Source organism: Sabethes cyaneus, chromosome 3 (genome assembly GCF_943734655.1).
Source record: "Sabethes cyaneus chromosome 3, idSabCyanKW18_F2, whole genome shotgun sequence".
Taxonomy (NCBI): Eukaryota; Metazoa; Arthropoda; class Insecta; order Diptera; family Culicidae; genus Sabethes; species Sabethes cyaneus.
Window position 1 is genome coordinate 85,481,422 of NC_071355.1, and position 25,188 is coordinate 85,506,609.

Here is a 25,188-nt window from a genome sequence, read left to right on the forward strand (position 1 = left end):
ACACATGACTGTCAATGAAACCCGCTAATGGCGATAATTCTGTCTTTTTTTTACACCAAATGCGGATAATTGAATACAAATATGTGTCTCGGTATTCAATACTCGCTGTCTCAATCTTCCCACCTATCGGGGAACAGTGAGACAAAATTACACCATCACATTTGTGGTTGTAAGTGATTCAGCTTATAACCAAACGACTCAATCTTTTTTTTTTCAGACAACTAGGGTACACCTTTCAAATAGCTTAAAAAGTTCGTTGATAGCTAGGTATCATTAAAAATTTTCAATTTTGTTTTGGAAAAAAGTGTCTCATTGTAGACGTCTTTTCCCCTACACTAAACTATCCTTGCAAAGCCTGTTAATTTAAAGATCAATTTCCGAATCAACAGAAAGTTGCACCAAGATTTTACCTTGCCTGCATCTATCATACTAAGTTAAATTGGCTTTAGAAAAATAACAGCAGAAAAATAACAATAAAAAAATGGCAGTATACTTTTCCACTTGCACTTTTTTCACACATATGTCAACTAGGTTTAAAATTTCTTGACATTGTACTCTTTGCTTTACAATAATGCGCTGCCTATGCCTACACTAAAACCGTCATGGATTGACAACAGTAGGTCATTTTATGAAAAAAATTGGCAGCTCACAGCTTGCAGGTTTTCGCGAATAGGTGATTTTAGAGTCGAACGGTTTAATTCAGTAAAAAAATATTTTTGGCACAAAAATGCTTCAATTCTTAATTCATGGCGGATGAACCGCCATACAAACTGTTAACTGTAATTTCACTTATTCATAACTTGAACGGAAAAGTGACTAAACGTGTCGATCCAAAACGCCTAGGATGGGAATACAACATACAAGGCTTGTGCTTTTTTAACGTTGGCCGCTTTGATGTCCCAGAAGTGAGCTGATTTATATTACGATATGAAACTAACCGAATGGTTCAAAAATTTATTTAGGGTTTATATCTAATTCCCGTCGTAGTAAGTAAAGCCATTCTAATTTTCGTCATTTGTTGGATGGATTTAATGAATACTCCAAAAGTTATTGTGCTAATTTGACTAAAACGCACTTACCTTTCGATCCGTGAACTTTGAAATCACTGAAAAGCGATTATTAAAGCATATTATTGAAATTGCGCAACTGACTTTATTTCTTAGATTCGTCGTACCGTTTTAAAATCGCAACAATGTTTTCGAAGTTCACGCGCATGTTTTTGCGTAGGACGGCATGACAAATGTTATTCTGCGAAATTACTGCAGGTCAGGCAAATTTTCCTGGCTGTAGAATAACGACAATGCCTTGCGTGAGTTATTTTCATTGATGAATGACGGAAATTAAAACGGTTAGTCGACATTTTCTTCTTGGTCGCACGAAAAAACGTAGGAAATTTGGCTGGTAGGACTTCTTTAATGATAAAAAGCATTTAAAAAGATCTCAGCTCACTTTGATTGATCGCGTATGATAGACAACAAACTAAAATATTAGGGAATAACTACACGGAGCGAAAAAGCTCCAGTTTGTTTCAAACAAAATGATTGTTGCTTTAAGCCTCAATAAAATATTTTTATAACAACCTGAAAATATTGTTGTTTCAAAACGAGATTCTGATTGAATCAAGAAAATAACAGTTTTGAATTAAAAGTAAAGTATTTTCAAATTTGAAGTTAAAATTGATATAACAATAAATATTTTCATTTCAATCATATATTTCAGTTTGAAACAAAACGAAATTTTTGTTTCTGCGTAAAACAACCATAAATATGGTTGAAACTACATTTTTATTCTCCGTGTAGTTTTGAATTGTGTGTCATACAAATGCTGATATTTTTAATAATTTGTGTTGGATAGGACGGGAATAGGCAATTACGACCAAGCAGCAGCATACCCTACTTCTCGCAAGATTAATTATTTTAGAATAGGCAAGTAGAATTTTATTTTTTCTAATTCGAAAATGTGTTTAAAAGCAAAACTAAATGAGGCTGACGAACTGTTGTATTTAGTTTCTTCAAAAAATATTTCAATTGAAGCTAGCAATAGAACAAAGCAAAAGATGACCAACATTCCCCACTTTCCCATTGGTTGGCATCGGAACCAGCCAGGGTCCTGCTGGTTTCACAGATTGGCTTGTCAGTGGATGTTTAAATCAAGTGCATGCTGCCGCCTGGCAGGTTTTTTTCTTTTCTTTTTCCGAAGACAAGTACCCTAGGCGCATGTGCGATAGATAATAAAAAAATACTCATTGTGGAGGCACAACCGCACGTAACGATTGTTAACGGTGTTTACAATTGAGAGAACGCATGGAATATAGGTCAACTTGGACTTGTGGAACAAAAATTTTTTTGTATCTAACTATTATAACTCGAAAATAAAGTTGTTGAAAATGATTAACCGTTATATTGGACAAATTTTTAAATCATGATCTCAATAAATGTTAAAAAAAGGATATGTATACTTAGGAACATGTTCATATGTATTAACATATATACACAGTAGCATATCTTGCGAGTGACTGAGTGTCAATCAATAGGCAAATTATCACATAAAATGGCCCAAAATGCAAAACTTAAAACAGAGGTCATATTTATTAGTTTGCGAATAACGTATGCACGTTGTTGGGCTACGGATAGCGAGAGAGTTTCGTCCGACACTTTCTCATTTCGCGTTTATCACCCGTACCGCGAACATCATTTGTCTCGTACAAGTGGAAGCAAAATGCTCTCGTTTTCTGCCACTGAAAGGGAGAATAGATTTCCTTGGTGTCCCCGTTGTGCGAAAGCTGATTGACAAGTGAAAGGAGTTTCTAGAATGCAATCAAAGAATTAGGTTCAATTTTATGGCGTCGGTTGATAGAAGTGAACTTGGTGCTTTATTTTTTTACTCAATAGACATCCGTTAATCAAGCAAGTTGTGCTTAAACTGGAAAATCGAGTACCATATTTGACTGCAAACTCCAGTTTCTTTGTTCACGTTGCACTGTCTACATTGGTATCATAAAGGTACAACCCTTTTCGTTTTTGCTTTCACGGAAAAGAATCGTCAAAGTGTAGAAAAGTTGCTTGAAATGCTGATAAATACTGTTTTATGTGAAAACTACCAACAATTTTATTGCATGGATTAAATAATAGTAAGTAATAAGGATTTTTTCATCACACTAAGTCTAACGCAGGATTGTTTGCAGTGTTTCTTCAAACTCTCTTTTTTCAATACAATTAGATAATCAAATGAATTGTGTAAAGCATCATACAGGTTAAGTTTTTGATTTCAGCAGAAAACCTGCAAATTGGACTGATTTTATGTTGAAACAATTTATTCTTGCATACTTCTGATGTGCTAAAGTATTGTACATAATTACATATATGCGTACATGTGAAGTATTTCTAACATATGCATCTTACTTTTAAACGCGCTAAATTGATCAATTGTTCGATCTTAATTGTTATATTTTATTATTATTTTATACCTAGCTAAACCAAAAGGTATACTTTGAATTTCATTAAAAAAATGTGATTGTAATATTTGGCGTAGGACCGTGTCTTACGAGAAGGTAAGGGTGTAAAATCATAATCTAAATAGTGGAAAAGTGGTCAGATTTTGATCGCTTATAGAGTAAGACGGGGCCTCAGTGCGACCTTTGAAGTTTTCTTCAATTTTCATGAGATATAAAGAAGCACAACGATGAGCAGAAGTTAGGAAATTCGCAAAGACAGTAGTTCAATAAGCTATTATACAACAAAAATGTTTCATGGAGAATGGCTCAATTCACTTATTAATGACTCGCATACATTCACGCTTCATAGCATCGTTAAATATACGATAGCAAAAGTACGAAATAACACGTCCTGCTTCTTCTAAAGCAATAACATTATTTTAAACAATGACGCTATGTTCGTGATAAAATCAAAAGCCGATGGATGCATTCAAACTAAATTGATATATACCAGATATCTGACAATTTTCGTTGTCATACACCTACACTTTGCACTAACACATCTTATTGCATAGTAATCGACTATGTTCTGCGGGTCCGCTCAATCCGCATGGATTTTGCAGTAAATCTTTCTTCTTGATTTTAATTTATAATGCATTTGTTCGAGGATGATTGGTGTTCGTAGTTTCTCGTGGAAAAATCTTTTTACGACATCGAACATCACCGTAAGTAAACAAAACACCGGTAGACAATTAAAACTGTAAAAACCCAACGCAAAGCTTCGACTTCGTGCAGATTTTTCATATTTTTACCGTCTATTAACGTTATTTATTGTTATTGTTATTCATTGTTATTGTGTGTGATGTCCTAATTTATGGAATGTTGCACTTCCAATCTATACCTATAAAGAAGGATTTCTGTCTGTCTGTCTGTCTGTCTGTCTGTCTGTCTGTCTGTCTGTCTGTCTGTCTGTCCTGTGTTCCTTATAGAATCAAAAACTACTGAACCAATCGGCGTGAAAATTTGTATGTAGAGGTTTTTGGGGCCAGGAAAGGTTTTAGTGATGGTTAGAGACCCCTCCCCCCACTAAGAGGGGGGGCTCTCATACAAATGAAACACAAATTTCTGCATAACTCGAGAACTAATCAAGCAAATAGAACCAAATTTGGCATGTGGGTGTTTTCGGTGACAAGAATTTATTCTATGGTAATTTGAGACCCCTCCCCTCTTTATAAGGGGAATTATAACTCCTCTCCCCTTTAAGAGGGGGGGTTTCCATACAAATTTCCTCATAACTCGAGAACTAATCAAGCAAATGGAACCAAATTTGGCATGTGAAGGTTTTCGAGGGCAAGAAAATTTTCTATGTTGAATTAGGACCCCTCCTCACTTTAAGAGGGGGGGCTCCTGTACAAATGAAATACCAATTTCCTCATAACTCGAGAACTAATCAAGCAAATGGAACCAAATTTGGCATGTGTGTGTTTTTGAAGACAAAATTTTTTTCTATGATGAATTGGGACCCCTCCCCACTTTAAGAGGGGGGGGGCTCCTATACAAACGAAATACAAATTTCCTTATAACTCGAGAGCTAATCCAGCAAATGGAACCAAATTTGGCATGTAGGTGTTTTTGGAGGCAAGAATGTTTTCTATGATGAATAAGAACCTCTTCCCACTTTAGGAGGGGGGGCTCCTATACAAATGAAATGCAAATTTCCTCATAACTCGAGAACTAATCAAGCAAATAGAACCAAATTTGGCATGTGGGTGTTTTTTTTGGTGACAAAAATTTATTCTATGGTGAATTGAGACCCCTCCCCTCTTTATAAGAGGAATTATAACTCCTCTCCCCTTTAAGAGGGGGGACTTCCATACAAATTTCCTCATAACTCGAGAACTAATCAAGCAAATGCAACCAAATTTGGCATGTGAAGGTTTTCGATAGCAAGAAAATTTTCTATGGTGAATTAGGACCCCTCCCCACTTTAAGAGGAGGGGCTCCTGTACAAATGAAATACAAATTTCCTCATAACTCGAGAACTAATCAAGCGAATTGAACTAAATTTGGCATGTGTGTGTTTTTGGAGACAATTTTTTTTTCAATGATGAATTGGGACCCCTCCCCACTTTACGAGGGGGGGTCCTATGCAAACGAAATACAAATTTCCTCATAACTCGAGAACTAATCCAGCAAATGGAACCAAATTTGGCGTGTAGGTGTTTTTGGAGGCAAGAATTTTTTCTGTGATGAATTAGGACCTCTTCCCACATTAGGAGGGGGGGCTCCAATACAAATGAAATACAAATTTCCCCATAACTCGAGAACTAATCAAGCAAATAGAACCAAATTCGGCATGTGGAGGTTTTTGGAGGCAAAAATATTTTCTACGGTGAATTAGGATCCTTCCACACTTCAAGAGGGGGGGCTTCTACACAAATGAAATACAAATTTCCTCATAATTCGAGAACTAATCAAGCAAATGGAACCATATTTGGCATGTGGGTGTTTTTGGAGGTAACCATTTTTCCCATGATGAATTAGGACTTCTTACCTTTTTAGGAGGGGGGGGGGCTCCCATTAAACGAAACACAAATTTGCTCATAACTTTAGAACTAATCAAGCAAATGGAACCAAATTTGGCATGTGAGAGTTTTAGATGGCAGAATTTTTTTTCTGTGGTGTATTACGACCCCTTTCCCTTTTAAGAGGGTGGGAACAAATGAAATACAAATTTCCTTATAATTTGAGTACTAATCAAGCAAATGGAACCAAATTTAGCATGTAGGAGATTTTTGAGTCTTGAATTTATTTTATGATAGTTAGAGACCTCTCACCCCTGTGGTAGGGGGATATGGACTCTCATACAAATAAAACAGAAATTTTTGCGAAACTCAAAAACTAATCCAACTCGAGAAATTCGAGACTCTTCCATAAAACATTAATCAATAACAAGACCACAAAAACTATCTATAGTAACACTAGATCATTCAGGACGAGCCGGTCGCGAGTGTTGCCGGTGACCCGCCGTCGGAAGCGCCGCCCACTGGGGGGCTTGCAAAACTCGAGAAGTGACAAAGATCATCCGAGATTCATGATTTATGTACAACACAGGTTAATTTGTGGCAATACGAAGTTTGTCGGGTCAGCTAGTGACTAATATATTATTTTCTTCATTCTCTTTTCAGATTTCACTCATCGCTATTTTCGTTTGCATTCGTTTGCCTAGATCTTGCCAAAATTTTACCAACAAGGAAAATGCGTCCCCGCATCGAGAGCTCGATTGGCGGTAAGTTTTTGTCTAGTTCATGGGTACGATTAAATAACACCCTTCATGTTTACTTTGGCGCGCAATCGCCACGAGCAATATTTCGGAGATGGACAGTACACCTTGCCGGATTTCATTTATTTAATTCCGAACGCGTGGTATCACTGATGGTTTAAGTACAGTTGTCATCGAAAGCAATTAGGTATCAGGATCGTCTGGACGCGAGCCAAATGTGCCACGTTTGTTGCCGCAAAACAGCTGCTTATATTTATCACTCAGGTTAATTTTCACATTGAAATTACGGGTAAAGTTATATGAATATTTTTCATCCAATTTTTCTCGTACTATTCACGTGTATTCCACGTAGTTTGCACAAATGCATTTACGTGAAATTAGATCGATGTTATTATTTTTCCCAAAATGATTAACTGAAAATCGCGCCCACCCTGTAGAGAAATATTCGTGATTTTTCACGTAGAAAGGAGTGTGAATTATTTTGACCTAGTCATCGCAGAAGAGACTGTACTGTCGTGAATCGCATATCAGTCCCATTTTCTATGGAGTTTCCTATTTAAATAGGACTGTTATGCGATTCCCGGCAGTGTAGTGGCTGGAAAGGCAAACTGTTTCTACTGAATAACCTACACTCAAAGTAATTTTCACGTCGAAATTACTGGAAAAGCTATGTGAATATTTTCCATCCAACTTTTCCCGTACTATTTACGTGAATTCCACGTAGTTTGCATTAGTATGCGTGCATTTACGTGGAAATCAGATAGATGTTATTGTATTTTCCAATAACTTTCAACTGAAAGTCACGTAACTCCATGCAGAGAAATTTACGTGATTTTTCACTTGGAACGGACGTGTGGATTATTTTGCGTGTAAATTTATCTATATATCTATAGTGACAGAGCAAAAATATTGGACCTGCAAGAATATTATATTTTTCATCGAAAAAGAGAACAAAATACTGCATTTATTATTCAATAAACTTTGAATGGATTGGTAGTTGGTACATTAATACTAAAACACTGAAATTATTTTACATCCTACAATCCTACCAGATCACTGTGTAATGGAATGTTATTTTACTAAAGTTTATTAATGGCGGGGAAAACGCATTTACTGTTCGTTGTTCTGAACATACCTCTGCTTATAGTTTTGCTCAGACCTGCACTTTAAAAAAAATCCTAACAGTGGTTTAGTGAATTATTTTTACTCTTTCATTGCGTACAAGGAAGCAAACTCGACAGACGGGGATATAAATATAACCAAGGTAGCTGTCAATACTGTCAGAAAAGCATCTCGTATAGCTTGAATGGATAGACCGTAAACTAACTGTGGTAAAACTACAGTCATCCCAGTATTATGGGCCAGTTAAGCATGATGATGCTACAAAATTATTGGTAGAGAAGCAGCTTTAAATAATTTACAGTTTATTTATAATCTAATTGGTTATAAATATATCATAATTTGATGTTCAGTAGGCAATCTTGTTCCAAATTCACACACTTTTTTGCAGAACAACAAAATGTAAGCATATTCCATTCCCAGTATTATGAGCCACTTTTAAACCTGGTCAGAATTGTGGGTCAATGTTTCCAGTATTATGGGTCAGTAAAACGTAATTGGTTTTATTTCGAGAAAACCGTGTGTGTGTGTGTGTGTGTGTGTGTGTGTGTGTGTGTGTGTGTGTGTGTGTGTGTGTGTGTGTGTGTGTGTGTGTGTGTGTGTGTGTGTGTGTGTGTGTGTGTGTGTGTGTGTGTGTGTGTGTGTGTGTGTGTGTGTGTGTGTGTGTGTGTGTGTGTGTGTGTGTGTTTTTACCGTGAGGAAAAGCTCAATGCCTGGCACACTGATGATGCACTGCATCACGTGGCACGGTGTGGGACTCTAACCCACTAAAAACCTCACTGCTCCTGGCCCCAAATCCTCCCGGGACCACCGCTAGGTATTATTTCGGGAGGAGAGCGTGCCTATACACTACTCCGCTACCTGTCGAGACGTGCACCGATGCTGAGATGGCGACCAACTTAATGTCCATCTCTACACGGCCGCCCTCGCAGGATTTCTTTGCGAACATGGCCTCCGTAGCGGGATTTCTCCATCTGTCGAGACGTGTCCTGATAAGGAAGTGCCCTCCAACATAACGCGCACCCCGCACAGTCACCATCGCAGGATTTCTTCCATTTCCACACTGAATATTGTTCATCTAGGTACAGGGACTATTTTGGGAAAGATCCCATCCCCCACACATATAAGTCGGTCTAGGGTTTTACCGCGCCCAGAATCGCGTTGCTTTTGATCTGTGTGTCATATGCGGCCTAGATACGTCCATTCAATGGGCCACCTTGTCCTCTATACGCTCATCACCCCTCTTTTGAAGCTAGGCCTTACCGACTTGCTGATTTGCCATCCATTTTCGCTGCAGCTCAACCAGAATTCTTGAAATCGATCTATTGACGACGTTCCAAGTGCCCTCATCTAGACACATTTTCTCAACAATGTTGTCTACGTTTAGAGCGGCATATCCTCGCGCACCGCTTCAAATCTGGGGCATACAAAGACTACATGCTCGGGTGTTTCTTCAACCACCCAACTGTCAAAAACAGCGAATACTGTTGATCTATATGCTTGACCCACAATACTGGGAAAAGTTAATTTTGCACCCAGTATTATGGGCCATTGTTTAATTTCGTCTATTAAAGCGGAAAATGAATTTTTCTAGGTGGTTTCACCTTTAATTCAATTGAATACATACCTATTCCCTCGATTTCCATTCATTTCACGCTCAGACATACAAATTTACGCCGCTATTCAGCTTATAATTCACAGCCGACTTTTTATTACAACCACAAAAACAACATTAAATCGACAGTCGATTGGAGCCAAGTGACAACTATCGGAAAATTAAGAAAATTAACGCATTGGAACTATGTGTATTGCTGTCAAGCATGCAGTAGAATGTTGCTTCTATCTATTGCACTCATATTCGATAGTTAAATATTAATTTGTTACGTATAAAACTAACGTAAAGTGTACACTGGCCCATAATACTGGGTGGCCCGTAATACTGGGATGACTGTAAATGCTGCACTGCAACGCAGTTTGCGAAAGTTAGCGGGAAAACTGCTATGTTAATAGAATGAGGTTTACTAAAACATTGAATTTGTTTGTTTCACAAAACCGATATCTGTTGTTGGAGTTTATTGTTGGCAAATCAACTCTAAAGATAAATATTTTCGTTTGTGACTAGCATATATTTCAACGGTAATTGATCATTCGAGGGCACCTCCTAATAATAAGAAAATGCAAGGGCATCCCCACTAGGGTTACTTCTAGGGGAGATTTTTTGCCTTTACAGTACTCAAAATAAAGACACCATGCACGATTAAATTGAAAAACTCTTATTTGAAGTTAAAAATTGTATCGATACGAAGTCAAATTAAGATCAATTTACTGAAATTCACCGTCTATAGGAGCATCATTCTCTGTAATCAAAATAACTGGGTGGAGCAAACTGTAGCATAGATTTAAATAGTATCGAACGAATGTAAAACAGTTACACAACGCGGGATGCTCAGCGCAAAGGATTATGCAAGTGTTTTGGTAACATAAGCGCGACATTGCCAACAAATTGTCGCTGCCGGTAGGCAACTAGACCCGTTCTAAGTAAGTAAATAAATACAATGTCAGTCGTCTCTGTATACTGTCCCAACCCAACTAGCTAGACGCGCTTCGATAGACGCCGGTTCACCTTCATTGGCCATACGGCTACGCTATACCGGTTGCTGGAATTTTCCAACAATACACGATAACGTTTCGTGACGTTTACTATTTAGGTACCTACACACAATACAAGCTGGGATGGTTCGATCACTTTGACTTAATTTTGATTCATTTGACAGCACCGTCTCAGCCGAGCAAAATTTGACAAAGTTACTTATGGGATATTTGTAGAACTAGGTATAATACACAATTTTGCTGAATAAAGGTTTGCTGTATCTTTTGTATTTACGGTCCTACACTGCAGTAGCTCACAATTCCGGCGGTTTGACAAACGCGCCAAATTCTTACATTAATCGATTAGCAAGTTGCATTCTTATTCATTAATAAAAAGTTACGCGGTCTTATCATCATAATCACAACTATTACGAGAATGCTAGCTTCTGCTAAACCTATACATAAGCCTTATTCAGTCTGTGAAATACTTTAATGAAGTCGAACTGATAAAGTAAACCTTATTTGCTTAAAGTTGGACGCGTACATGCGGGTACCGTTACGATTTAATATCTTGAAAATTGATCGAACCAAATTAGAAACAATTTTCCTGAAGAAATGCATCTTTTAAAGGATTCATTATATATCTCCTAAAGGACTGCTACATTATGCGGTCAACTTGACTTTCAAAAAGCTTGTATATTGCTATAGTTTCTATTGTGGGCATAATTTAGTGCCACAAATTTGCTTTTAGTTTTGCCTAAAAATATAAATTAATTCTACATACAATTGATTTATATACATTAATTCTGAAAAAGCAAGAAATAAATCGGAAACAAAAACAACAAGGAAAGTCAAGAAAATCAGGGAAATTAATTTCGGAAACTGAATGAACAACGAGCATGTCTTGGTCAGTTCTTATACTGTGTGTGGGATTATGTTTAATGTTGCTGATGATGTCATATAGCATCACTCGCAAGGAATGGGTTAATTAAAACAAATTTGATTAAGCAAGTATATTTGTAGCATCAATAGGACTAAGTCAGCATCCGATTATTGTCAGTTAGCAAAAACAGTAAACATATGTAAATGAATGAAAATAGTGTCCACGGACTCTAGCTTGCTCTGAGAAGACAGTATGCGATATGCGTTTCAACAATCGCAGGACGACAACCGTTGGCTGGCGCATCACAATAACCGGCGGGGATACGTTTGTAAATTGGTACAATTATGAAAAAAATCAACAGCGAATGCTAGTGAGTTGGAAAACCAACTTGTCGAAGACTACAAAAACCGTCTATCAATCTAAAAATGACAACGAACGTTCATGTTCGTAAAATGACAACACGCTCCATTAGATGCATACCGTTGACACTTCAAGTTTACGGTTGACGAAAAAAATGTGAAAAATGAGAGCTCTTGATTGACAAGGTGCCACTTTATTATTTGCGAATTAGCAAAAAGGTGGCAGGAAGTAATTCAATAACCAGTGGTGCTCAAAACATGCTCTTTTCAGCGCAAATCTTTTGAGAAATTTCGTAGTTTTTTCAGCTTTTCAAATTATTATTTTATTGTAATTGAAAATGTCTTTTATAAATACTTTTACGCTGGATCAGAATAAGTCGCACTCAAATCTAACTTAGATGAAATTTATTCTCTTAGCAGCACTTAAAAGCCGCACTTATTCATCAATTGTTGACTCATTTAATTATTCTATACTCATTTTATACGCAACGATCAGCTCTTGCACAAATTCAAACTCCTAATATGATAAGTCGCAGATTGACTATTTAGCGTATATATAACTGTTTATTCTGGTTTTTACCGGTATTAATGGGAACAGATCGCGAAACTGCTAAAACAGAAAGTTAACACGTCTCAACTTACAACTTCACAACTTGAAGTATTTTCGATGTCAATCAAAATTCAGAGCTCTAGTGAATTATGCCTACAGAATTGATTCGGTTCTGTTGATTTGATTTATATAGTCGTTCTGGAACGGTGTACTCATCTTGATAGCTTCTATAATTTATTTTTAACTAGCTGACCCGACAAACTTCGTATTGCCACAAATTAAACTGTGTTGTACATAAAACGTGAATCTCGGATGACCTTAGTAACAATCTCGAGTTATGCAAGTTTCTGAGGAGTTCATGGGTGTTTTAATTTACAAATTTTCCTCACAGTAAAGTAGACAACAACTCCCGCCATTGCTTAGCCTAATAAAATAAAGCGGATAGCATTTAGTCGCCATCATTACAAACCATTTCGCCGAATACCATTTTGCGTAACATCAATTCTCGGTTGACCATAACGTGGAATATAGAGTTTCGCAGAATACCATTTCGCGAAAAACCTTACGCGGAATGTACCATTTCACGGAAAATTTTCGTAGAAAGTACCACTTCGCAGGGGTGACCCAACTGAAGGAAAGTAATAGAGGTCAGTAGATCTAGGAATATAAATAAACCTAGATAGAGGTGATCTTTACGGGGGGCTGCCCACCCGCAGTGGCCGGCGCTTCAGACGGCAGGCCACCGGCAACACTCGCGGCCTTTGGCCGTCTCACCCTGAATCATCTAATGTTACTATTGATAGTTTTCGGTGATCTTGTTATTGACTAATGTTTTATGAAAAAGTTTAAAATTTCTCGAGTTCGATTAGTTTTTGAAGAAATTAGTTAGGGTTCTAATTCACCATAGAAAAAATTCTTGCCTCCAACAACCTTCACAAGCCAAATATGGTTCCATTTGTTTGATTAGTTCTCGAGTTATGAAGAAATTTGTATTTCATTTGTATGGAAGCCCCCCTTCTTAAAGGGGAGAGGAGCCATAATTCCCCTCCTAAAGAGAGGAGGGGTCTCAATCCACCTTAGAAAAAATATTTGCCTACAAAAAAAAACCACATACTAAATTTGGTTATATTTGCTTGATTAGTTCTGGAGTTATGAGGGAATTTGTATATCATTTGTATGGGAGCCCCCCGGCAAAAACCTTCACATGTCAAATTTGGTTCCATTTGCTTGATTAGTTCTCGAGTTATGAGGCAATTTGTGTTGTATTTGTCTGAAAGTCCCTCCTCTTAAAGGGGAGAGAAGTCATGATTCCCCTTCTAAAGAGAGGAAGGATTGGGTCATTCGTGACTTCTGTGGGGTTAGGATTTGAACCCGGGTCCTCGGCGTGAGAGGCATGAATGCTAACCACTACGCCGATTGGTTCAGTAGTTCGATTCTATAAGGAACATCCCAACAGACAGAAATAGGTATAGATAAGTTCTCTTTATTATATTAGATGTTCTTCTTAACCTGTTCGGCTTACTCACAGTTCCCTTATATGCAAATTTTCGCGCCGATCAGTTAAGTAGTTTTCGATTCTATAAGGAACATACCGACAGACAGACAGAAATCCATTTTTATATATAAGAAGATACAACGTCAGTAGCAGTAATTTTTTTTTCGTGAAAGCAAACAAATGATAATGTTCCTACCCTGCAAATGAAATTTCTTCTGACATGATAGAACCAAACTTTGATGAATGACTTTGATGACGAGACCATTTCAAGACCAACAATTGAAATGAGCCCTGTGAACTGTCGAAATTTAAATAAACCAGGTAAGAGTTCTTTCCGCTATGCTAGCCAGTAAAAAAACTCCCTCTTGGTTTGCTTACAAGTTGGATTTAGGCCCTTTTCAGTTATTGGTCGAAGGAAAAGAGCAAGCTCATTCCACCTAACAGTTAATGTAAACTTTCGTCACGTGACTTAATAATTTAAAATAGAGGGCTAAAATTTGTCATCTCGTAACGACTATTTCGTTCATCAGCAACCATTGTTCATTTTTACAATGAATAAGACTTAACTTTTCTTACAGCGACACTTCTCGTAAAATTGTGTTCGTAAATAATTGACTAGGTTAATGGAGTCCGTAGATACCTTGTGTTGTGACGATGTTTTTTGGCTTTATTTTAAAAGCTCACCAAATTTCAAGCTTTCCTCGTCGAGGAAACCAACAAATTGATCACTTTGTCTGTGAGCGCCGAACACAGCCATTATCTCATAATCTAATTTGTGTATATTTTTTCATTGACAGTCCACAAGATATGTGTATACGTACCCGGTATTTCTAAATATCGCTGAACCTGTCACTGTGTATAAGCTTCGAAGCGTGCTATCACGAAGCAAAATAAATTGGTATATACACAGGAATACAGGTACGTGGTGGGCGCAGAAGAATATTGAATGTTATCCTCTTTGCTTTCCGCTGATAGCTACCGAGAAATCAATAACTTGCGCGGCTATCTATTTACATGTCGATGGTAACCTTTCATAATTATACAACGATTTCGATTTTTTTTATACTATTCCTATATTTTTCAACACTAGGGTAAACGAATCACAGTATGAAAAATCCGCATTCAACAGTTTACATAAATGAAAAGTCGACTTTTCCTTGGCGACTATTGGCGCTATTTTTTTCGTGCTCATGACCTTCCGCTGACAAAACCACGTTTATCAGGAAGCACCCGTTAAGAACACTTCGGCACGGTACCGGGGAGCAGTGCCACCCTTTTTCGGCCAACCCCTTGACGCTGTGTCATATGGCTGCCCTTGCCGTCAGTGGCAGTACGGAGCTCAAGGCCACCGATCGCGGGACTGCTTGGGGCAGTCCAACCCGGCTTACGAAAAGTCAGTCGTTCAATAGCGACCGTCCCGATTGGGAGGAGAGAGCCTTCATTCCACCCGAGTAGGCTGATTTTTGTAGAAACGGGAAGAAAGCATTCAAGTGGTGAATCATTTGTACCGATTGAATTTGGCTGTGTAAGTTTCCCCATTTTTTGTCAATCGTCAACAGTCGAGTCCAAGACAAGCTATGGAGCGAACGTCCTGTATTTTACCCGTCAGTCAAATTCAGCGGCGATAAAGTGCTATCCCAGTTCTGGTACAAACGCTGAAAGAAGAAATCTTTGTTGAAAATATGAGTCAAGATCCGTGAACACGGTTGGGACTTCACAGTGTATGGATGGAAAATTCTAGAAGTGAATATTGTGATAGAATCTTCCTTATTGTGGATTTGTGTCTAGTCAATTAGTAATATCGTATCTGTGTTATTAGTTTTTAAATTTGAATGTAAATCTGTGATAGTAATTTAGAGGCAAACCATCATGACCCGGAAACACGGCTATAATGTAACCTACGAAAGCGGTAAGCCGATACAGTTTTGTACCCTTAGATGTCATTCACACACTTTCAGTTTAGCTAAATTTAGCTGGTCAACTTAATAGTACCCTGGCCACAACCAAAATTGCTACTGCTTAGGCAATAAAAAGAAAACAATATTTGCATTTACTGGAGACCACGGCTGTCGTTGCTTTCCCATGAGTTCAACAGAATAAGAAATGGCGTTAGTGGAAGAGAATTTGTTATGATTAATCTTAAGAGATGATGCAATCTGGCGCAAAATATTCATTCGTTAAATTTTTGTACAAAAGCAGTGACTTGCATGTTCAGCAAATCCACGAAACAGTACAATCGAAACTTAAGAGTCCTTTGATTTTATTCAAATTTTGTGTACTTGTCTCTGTTTGGATAATTTAAGACCTACTTTTTTACTTGTCATTTATGGTGTCCCTTTCTGAGTAAGGGTACTTTCAAAAATTATCATTTTTACTAACCTTTCTTTCCTTGAAAACTCTTTTTTCTCTCATTTCAATAAGGTTTTCAGGAAAAAAATCTTAAAGTTTTTACGGTTGCAAGAATCGCAAAAGCAAGTTTACGAATATATATTCATTGTGTTCTGATAGACGAAAAGAATGAAGTGAGAACAGTTTTATGAACTACCTATTATATTGACCATAAAACTGCTTTTAAAACTTCTATACATCAATGACGCGGGTTTGAATCTTAATCTTAGGTTAAAAATCTGCAGTATATCTTACACAAATAATTGCAGACAAAAAATTGAAATATATTAATTAATAGATTTAGTATTTAGTGATGACAGCAACGATTATCAACTGTATGGAAGAGAAATGCAACATTGTATAATCAGTCTTATACTATGTAGCATTCGGTGCTTGCTGAAGATATCGAGGTCATTCGCCGCCTTAATTGGGAATACTCATGCGACAGTAGTTTCCGTGTATATTATTCATGGTTTCGTACATTATCAATAATTCATCGATCTACCTTTAATTTTCACCACCTATATAATGCCATGTTTTGCTTGGCCCATCTGTTTTGTGCCCTCGGGGATTTTTTATGAAACAAGTTGTGAATGGAAAGACTTAATTATTAACATTGTTTTTATAGTTGTACATACTAACAACTGTGATACACTGTGGCTATTTTCTATAGGCACACACGTTATAGCACAATTGATTTCAAATTTAGTGGAAATTAAAAATGATGAAATAATTCACAAAAAGATAGAATAAAACACCTAATGACGCTTTTTCATGAAATTCAGCGGTTAGTTTATATGGCCTTAAGCTTTAATTTCATATTTGATAGTTTAATAATCAGTTGGTTCGCCGAACTGCACGTACCACAGTGAACCTTTTCAACAGTTCACGTCCGGAGAACCCAGGATTATTTTGGACTGCCCTGATGATCTTTGCTTGTTGCTTCCGGTCTAATGTTCTATTTCTACGTTTAGTTGACTTTGCGAGATCCAACATCAATGGTTCCGTATAACGTTGAGAGTACGGTATTTACAGTCGATTTTGGAAATTTGAGAGTCTTGGCGATCATTTTTCCTGACTAAGTTGGGCTTTCGACGTGAGTGTGCAGCACTTTTTCACGTCCCTCACGTTACATCTTCGATAACCTTCCAACGCGTGTCTCATCCCTGATGAAATTTTTCCCACTAATTGTAAGTAAACAATCCTTCCAAATCAAAACGCGGTCGTTAGTTACTTGGCACGGTAACTAGAGGCGATTCAGTGGAAAAAAGCGGCAAAATACTAACTGGAACAGACTTTTTTTTGCATATTGATTTTACCGTAAACATCGTTATGTGTATGAAAATAAGGTGCGACTTCAGAAACTGCAGTGTATAAATCATTTCATAAATAGTTTTACAAAGAAAACTTTTTTTCACAACTTAATTACACTATTAATTTTATTCACGACAGATACGTATTTCGCCTACGGCTAGCAGGCTTGGTCAGTGTCTGTCTCTGTCTGTGTATCTTTTTCTTCCATTTCAGTATTCCACTAAGGTGCTCCCAAAACTTTAGTCAAAGTATATTCTGTTTTGGAATTTTGTTATGTTATACATTCTGTATTTGAATCCAGATTCATAGGCAATTTTTTGCTGGGAAGGCATCCTTATTAAAAACGAGTAGTAAATTTTGACGCCACATTGAGCGTACTCAGCAAAGATAACAGAAAAAAATAATAAAATAGTTTTGTGGCTTTTATCGACCACCCTATGAAAAGCAATATAGCACAAGCGGTCTTGTACAATGAAGTGGCCGATGATGGTGAAGTACTTGAAGATAAACAACCATAATTTAATAGATGGTCATCATCTGCCACCGTATTGATGGCCGCAATTAATTGGGAAAATTAATATGACAGTTATTATGCGTTATGCGTGTTATCCATCATTATTAAGTCTATTGTTTATCTTTCATCGTTCAACAAAGGCACATCATTCTCGTGGGACTAACTGTCCTGTGAAGCTTTTATGTAAACGGCCGACGAAGCGACATGTTGTAGATAATTGGCTAATTTGTTTTCGAAAAAAAAGTTACACTAAAAGTTATGAAATGATCATAACTCTGCTAAAGTGTTTATAAAAATCGTTAGAATTGGAGAGAGAGCATAGTTTTGATAAGTAGATTTTAGTAAAAGAAGATTATTTTAGATATTTTAGATAAGAATATTTTCAAATTGATTCTTTACGGTTTTATTTTTTCGCTTTTTTACTTTTTGTATTTTTGTTTCTCTATTTTTTAAATTCCTTTAAATTAAAATTTTCTGCGGAAAAAAGGAAATCTAGGTGAACAATTATGTGTTTAAAGTCCGATTTCATCTTATAGTTAATTAAAATGAAAATAACACTGTACGCACGGATAGGTTTAACGATGCATGGAATGTGAATAATTGGATTTCATCACAGGTGAGCACCGTAAATTGGGCCAGATTCCATAATCCTTTGATTTATGATACGTTGGACATAGGGACGATGCCGTCGCGGTAGCGTACTTTGTCACACCGGTATTCCATTTTTTTATTTACCTAGTCGGTTTGACGTGGTAAGCTAAAGACGACTGCAAGTCTATTTGTAAAGTTAGTTGCAGTTGCTGTAGACATCAGCTGTTGATCATCTTGATGATAAATTGTTGACGGTGAAAAAATTCAGCTACCTGGAGCTAGTAGAACTTCCGTGTATAAATGAGAAAAATCTAGATGCCGAAAAAGCAGAATCTGTTAATTTGTATTTACAGACACTCTTAAATGATTCTACCTGGAAATAGGTCGGATTTAGTTAGCTACGTTGAAACTACTCAAAATGCCCGTGATCGAGCCATCCCTGCTACCGATAATTAAATTATTCTCTATGACAAATAACGCACTTTGAAGTTCCTACTACCAATTTTTTGGTTGAAAAACTACTCAAAACCTGAGTTTGTACACTTTAAAAGCATTTTGAGTAGTCTCAACCTAGCTTTAACTAAATCTGACATATTTACAGGTAGAATCCTTTAAGAGTATTTCATTTGAAAACAATTAATGTAGAGCAAGACATCATATTTCAAAATGGCTTGATGAACAAAATTTTAAAACTTTTATATTTTTATGTGTCTTTGCTTGTCAAGTATCGAATTATACTCTTGTGATTCCCAAATTCAACCTTTTTAATTAGAATATAAAACACCATGGACAGATTAATTTACCAGAAAATCAGTTTCTAAGAAAGCTAGACTTAGTTAATACCGCAAACATTACATTACATAACACATTACCGCAAATTGGTTTTTGACACCACAAATTGACGACCAAATATAAAGCCAACTTGCGATATTTTTAAATATTGTTTTCGTTCATAGGGCTTTGTAAACTATCATTGCGTGCATAAATCTGTAGAATTCTGAAACCCCTCGGTCCATTTTGTACGATAACTTTGAAAAATGTCCAGATGTCAATAATTCAGTACGGATACGATTTGCGTTTGTGCATTGTGCTCATAGTAAGATCTATCCAAGTGAGATATAAAATTTCTGTGAAAAATCCGCAATAGCCTGATCTGTCGTGCTCCAGGCATAAGAGTGCTCCCTGCATTTAATTTACGTGATACCAACTAACCAGTTATTACCGTGCAAGCAAACACAACGCGGACAGGTTGGCGATGGCAGTAGGTAAATACGGTAAATACGGAAGTTGCTCATAGTTGTGTAATCGCTCATAGCTCGTATAATTGTGTGATTGTCATAAAATAAACAAGTAGTAGGGCGTAACACATCACTCAGTGAGAAGTCTATATCTTTATTTTTTATTTAAAACCAGTTTGTTCCGTGCAACAACAGTAAATTGATGAATGCAAGCAATTAAGGGAAATTGATCCTTATGATTATGAATAAGAAACCTTTTCTTCTTTCACTATATCATACTTTGGACTTTGGATAAATTCGAGTAAGAAAAGTGGGCGAAATAGAAAATATATAGTAGAATCTTATTTTTCTACACATTTTATTGTTTTTTTTTTTAAATTATTAAATAGATAACAATAACAATTAGGTAGGGTAACGGACCCCCTTCGTTATACGTAAACACGATTTTTGCTTCATTTCGAAGTTTTAAAAGAATTATATCCGCAAGTTTTTCGCAAGAGAAGAATTCAACATTTCTGCTCTGTACATGTAGGGTATGTTGCTACATCGTCATAATCCTATCCAACACAAATAATTAAAAATATCAGCATTTTTATGACACACAATGCAAAACTAGTTATTCCCTAATATTTTAACTAGTTGTCTATCATACGCGATCAATCAAAGTGAGCTGAGATCTATTTAAATGCTTTTTATCATTAAAGAAGTCTTACCAGCCAAATTTCCTACGTTTTTCGTGCGACGAAGAAGACAATGGCGACTAATCGTTCTAATATCCGTCATTCATAAATAAAAATAACCCACGCAAGGCATTGTCGTTATTCTGCAGCCAGGAAAACTTGCCTGACCTGCAGAAATTTTGTAAATTAACATTTGTCATGCCGTCCTACACAAATACATGCGCGTTAGCTTCGTAAACATTGTTGTGATTTTTAGTTCGGACGATGAAAAATTTTGATGGACGGATTTTAAAACGGTACGACGAATTTTAGCAATAAAGTCAGTCGCGTAATTTCAATAATATGCTTTAATAGTCGCTTTTCAGTGATTTCAAAGTGCACGGATCGGAAGATAAGTAGGTTTTAGTCAAATCAGCACAAGAACTTTTGGAGTATTCATAAAATCCATCCAACAAATGATGAAAATTAGAATGGCTTTACTTATTACGACGGGAATTAGAAAAAAACCCTACAACCATTCAGAATATTTCACAACTCGAATTACTCGTCATCGATTCTGCCAATTTCAAAAGCAGTTTTTTTATTTGAAACAAAAATTCTGTTTATGAAAATATATTCGCTGTGTTTAGATTGGCAAGAAGAATGCAGTATTTACATTTTTATAAACAGAATCCCGCTTTTGGGCCGAAAAACTGCTTCCGAAATTGGGCTTTCCGACGAAAAGTTAATGACTGCTAGTTTCCCGTTAATGAAACCAATTTTCATGTTCTAGCAGCAGTTCGTCATACGGAAAATTCACTTCGTCATATACAAGATTTTCTCTCGCCTATCATGGGCAGACAGCAATTGTTTACAAAAATCAGCAATTATTTACAAAAACCAAATCACAACGCTCATTTACGTTCACCAATGCCCTTCGGATAAAGTGATGGGTTTAATATATTCTATCGAGATCCAGGTATACAAAAAAGTTGCTTTTTATGCTGTTTAGAAAATTAAGAACCTTGCGTGAAAAGTGTCATGCCACTTAACTTCGCAAACTTTGCTACCTTTTTCAATATTTTGACAATATTTGTCAGAATTTTAAAGTGCAAAAATTGGACATTTTCCTTGCTTCAATGCATTCAATTTTTACAATTTCGAATAATTTACAGTATAGTCGATCCATTTATTTTAATCATCCTGCGCTTATTGCTGCAGACGAACTTAAATAGGCAGATAAGAATAACGTATAAAAAGCATTAGTTGTTTATAAACAAGCAAGCTCAAAACAATATGAGTCAAGCTCGATAAAAAATGTACATAGACCACCTTTTACGTGAAAAGTACGTCCTAAACTTGTCACTTCGGATTTATCTTATCGGACCAATTGCGGATAAAAATCCGTGCAGCTAAACGATGGATTAGGTCCATTTCCCAGTGGTAATGCTCTTTTTGCCGCGGAACTCTTAGTCAAGCCGAGGTAAGCCGAGAAAAAGTGCTAAGTGGGCCTACGCTGAAGAGTGAAGGCCATGTGGTTCGTCGACAAGATAGCCTTCGTTGAGGCGGATATCCGCGATTTCGCCAAAAGTAAGAATACACACGACAAGATCAGGTGATTAACACGTGACACATCTTATCTATATACCTGACTCAGAGGATCATTGTGGAAACTTCCAGCGCGTTTGCCATTCGCTACTTGTCACGTGTACAGTGATGATTTGAAACCACATTGGTGGCTTCATAAGGTCGCTTTTTAATACTTTACTTGTGTGTTTTAATTGTGTACACGTACCAGTTCAATTTGTATGCAGAAACTGGTGACATTTTTCTACGGATATGATGCCGATGGGTAATTGGTGTTTGATTTACTGTCCTTTGAATATCTAGTTACGTTGCTGACTCGCTACATTGTCGACTATGTGTTATATGGTCAAATATATAACATTGTATTGTATTACATCATAGTGTGCGCGTATACTATTACAAAGCAAACAATTCTGGATGGATTACAATAGATAAAAAGACTTAAAGAAGCAAAAAAGTACTAAGAATGCGCAATTTATTGAGCGAACAGGCGGGAAAACTTATTCAACGATAACTAAACCAACGGTACAGACTATTAAGCACGGCCATATTTTTCAATTCGCGCCTCCATCGTTAGAAACATCATTTTGGATATCCAACCAAATCCAGCTTAATCCACTAATGTTTGATTTATCACCGACGTGGTCCATTTTGATCAACTCGGAATGTTAATTGACGTGATAAATCCGATTCTCGACTTCGTCGGGTTTTAAAATTGATATCTTACATTTTGTTGCTATCTTGTCTGTCCAGACACTAGTTTTGAGATAAAATTGAAAACTGCTTGTCTTATGCAATCACTTTCAATGTCATTGTCATTGAGTAGCTTTTGAGTACCATTTTTCCAGAAAACTCTAAAAGAGGTTTCGACGATTTTCTCGGAAATCGCGTATTTTAAAAATTCATGACCCTTGAACCAAGCATCCTTAAACTCAACATTTTTTTAACTCAAGCAACTTTCAAACGGCATAGCCATTGCTCCTCCCTAGTAGCTTATAGCCGACTTGGTGTCTTTTAGTCCTCATCTGTCCGATTACTATCCGGGCGTCCTCAAGAACGGAAACCGGCACGCTGCTATTGTTGGTGGACTCTTCCATCTTACGTAACGTTCCGCTCCGACGATCACCTCATATTCATTTGTAATCTGGTTTTCATACTCGTCCTAGACATGTCAGGTTACGGTGAGTATTTTTTGGGAGACTGGTTCACTTTTTCATAGAACTTACGCGTATCAATAGCCCGGAACAGTTGTTCTCGGTTCTCACGATGTCTGTCCTCCTTCAGACATTTTTTTCTCCGCACGTTCCCCCGATGATTCGTCGTTGTTAAATCGTACCATACTCGTCGAGGTGCCTCCCCGTTGGTTTCGAGGTATGACGCTGGCCTAATAAGTCAGCCGTCGTTTGTTCGAATCTTGACTAGGAGAGGCTGTTAGAGTCAATAGGATCGTAGCAACTGACCCTGCAATTGTCCTGCACTTTAACAGCTGGCTGCCAAGTCTGTTGTATAAAAACAGAAGGTCAAGTTTCGATAACGGAATGTAGCACCTAGGCTTTACTCGTCGAGGCTTAGCCCAATTCTCCCTCGTTGCAATACTCAGACGCCCGAGTGTATTTTCCTTCATGCATTTTCGAGGGTCGAGATATATAGCACCACAAACGAAGATAAAGCCTCATCCCCAGTCAGCAGCCGCGAGTTCTCAATAGCTGGCGATATTCAGGTAGCTTTATAGCCATCCTTACGTACTTCTGATCACTAAGCCTCAGAAGGCTGCAAAGTTGATACCCAGTTGGCTCTTATCGTTGGTTTCAGTGTGCAGGCTTTGGAGTTTTGAATTCCCTACAGACCTGTTCGTATTCCCGATGATGTTCCGTAGTGAACAGCCGCTGTACGTTGTCTCTAGCTGCGCTTCCTTCTCGTGATCGGGTCTTTCTTCGTTCGGCAGTGCATATTGACGTTGCTGTAATTGCAGAAACGACCTTTTTCCTCAACATTGTGTATAAGGTTGTTACTGTTCGGCAGTAACTTTAATTATTGTATGGAAATGTAGGGCCTAATTATATACAGATAGCTTAAAATCGGATCGCATGGCAACATGGCGCGGCTGTGAGCTATTTCACTGAATTGTCTAATTGAGCCAGGAAGTCGGCTGTGTGGAGAGTTGCTCCAAGAGTCGATCTCGAGTTGGCGAATCGAGAAGCAGATCGAGACATCGAAGCGAATAAACCTTTTTCGCTTGGGCGAGACGGTATATAGTGATTAGCTCGATCACGTTAAAACGAGATTTAACGGAACCCTGGGAATCGAAAACAAAAGAGGCCTTCCGTGCCTACTCCACGACTCCCAGACCAGAAGCCGGAGCTTTGGCAGCTTCCCCTTTTGGGTGGCTGCGCCTTTCCGAGGCAAGAGCTTATAAGGTTCGCTTGTACATAGTAAAGGACGTTACTACTGACGCCACCTATTGTAACTATAATAACTGGAAATGTAATAGGATCATCTTCATCAGCTCCAAACTATAATTTTGTATCTGAATCTTCATCAGTCTAAACGGGTGATTTTACACCACCAACACGTCTTTTCTTTGTTTTGCGACTATTTTTTGGTATTCATAATTTTGTTACGTAACTATTCTTACCTCCCCCCCCCCCTACGTAACAAAAAGTAAAGACCCTATCCCTCTCCTCTAAGCGTTACGTAATTTGTGTACGTAGCCTTACTGAGTCACGCAATCACGTGGTTTATTATGCAAATTTTGGAATTTACCCGTTTTTTTACGCGATTTCCGGAATTTATGCAGATGTGCTCGAGTCTATATTTACGCGTAGTTTTGGAATTTACGAGGTTTTTAAACGCGAATTTTGGAATTAACGCGGTTTTTACGTGAATTACGGAGTTTACGCGGTTTTTTATGCGGTTCTAACATGAAGTGCAGACGAACATTATAGGTTGACGAAGCGATGTTCCGTCTTGTTACGAAATCTATGGAATGTCTGATATTTCACACAAAAACCAAAAAATATCTACAGCTCTGTTAAAGCGAATACTCGCTGTTTTACTAATGGTTGGACTTATTTACACCGTGTAAGTATATGTGTCACATTGTTTGTTCATCTGAAAATGTTCCTAAAGAGCAGGTTCATGTGTCTTCTTTAAGTAGTTTTATAAGCGTTTTATAGAAGCTTCAAA

The 25,188-nt window shown here is 37.3% G+C and overlaps 1 protein-coding gene across 2 annotated transcripts in view; it reads left to right on the top strand.

Moving 5' to 3' along the window:
- Positions 1 to 25,188, top strand: part of LOC128744569 (influenza virus NS1A-binding protein-like) — a 43,768-nt gene that overhangs the window by 6,838 nt on the left and 11,742 nt on the right. Inside the window, exons 1-2 of one of the 2 annotated variants that reach the window (XM_053841672.1) lie at positions 2,753 to 3,130; positions 6,622 to 6,722. In XM_053841672.1, coding sequence (XP_053697647.1) covers positions 6,692 to 6,722 — 31 coding nt within the window. In that variant the 5' untranslated portion in view covers positions 2,753 to 3,130; positions 6,622 to 6,691. Of the gene's footprint in view, positions 1 to 2,752; positions 3,131 to 6,621; positions 6,723 to 25,188 lie in introns of those variants that run through there. The other variant, XM_053841671.1, reaches the window with a different exon arrangement.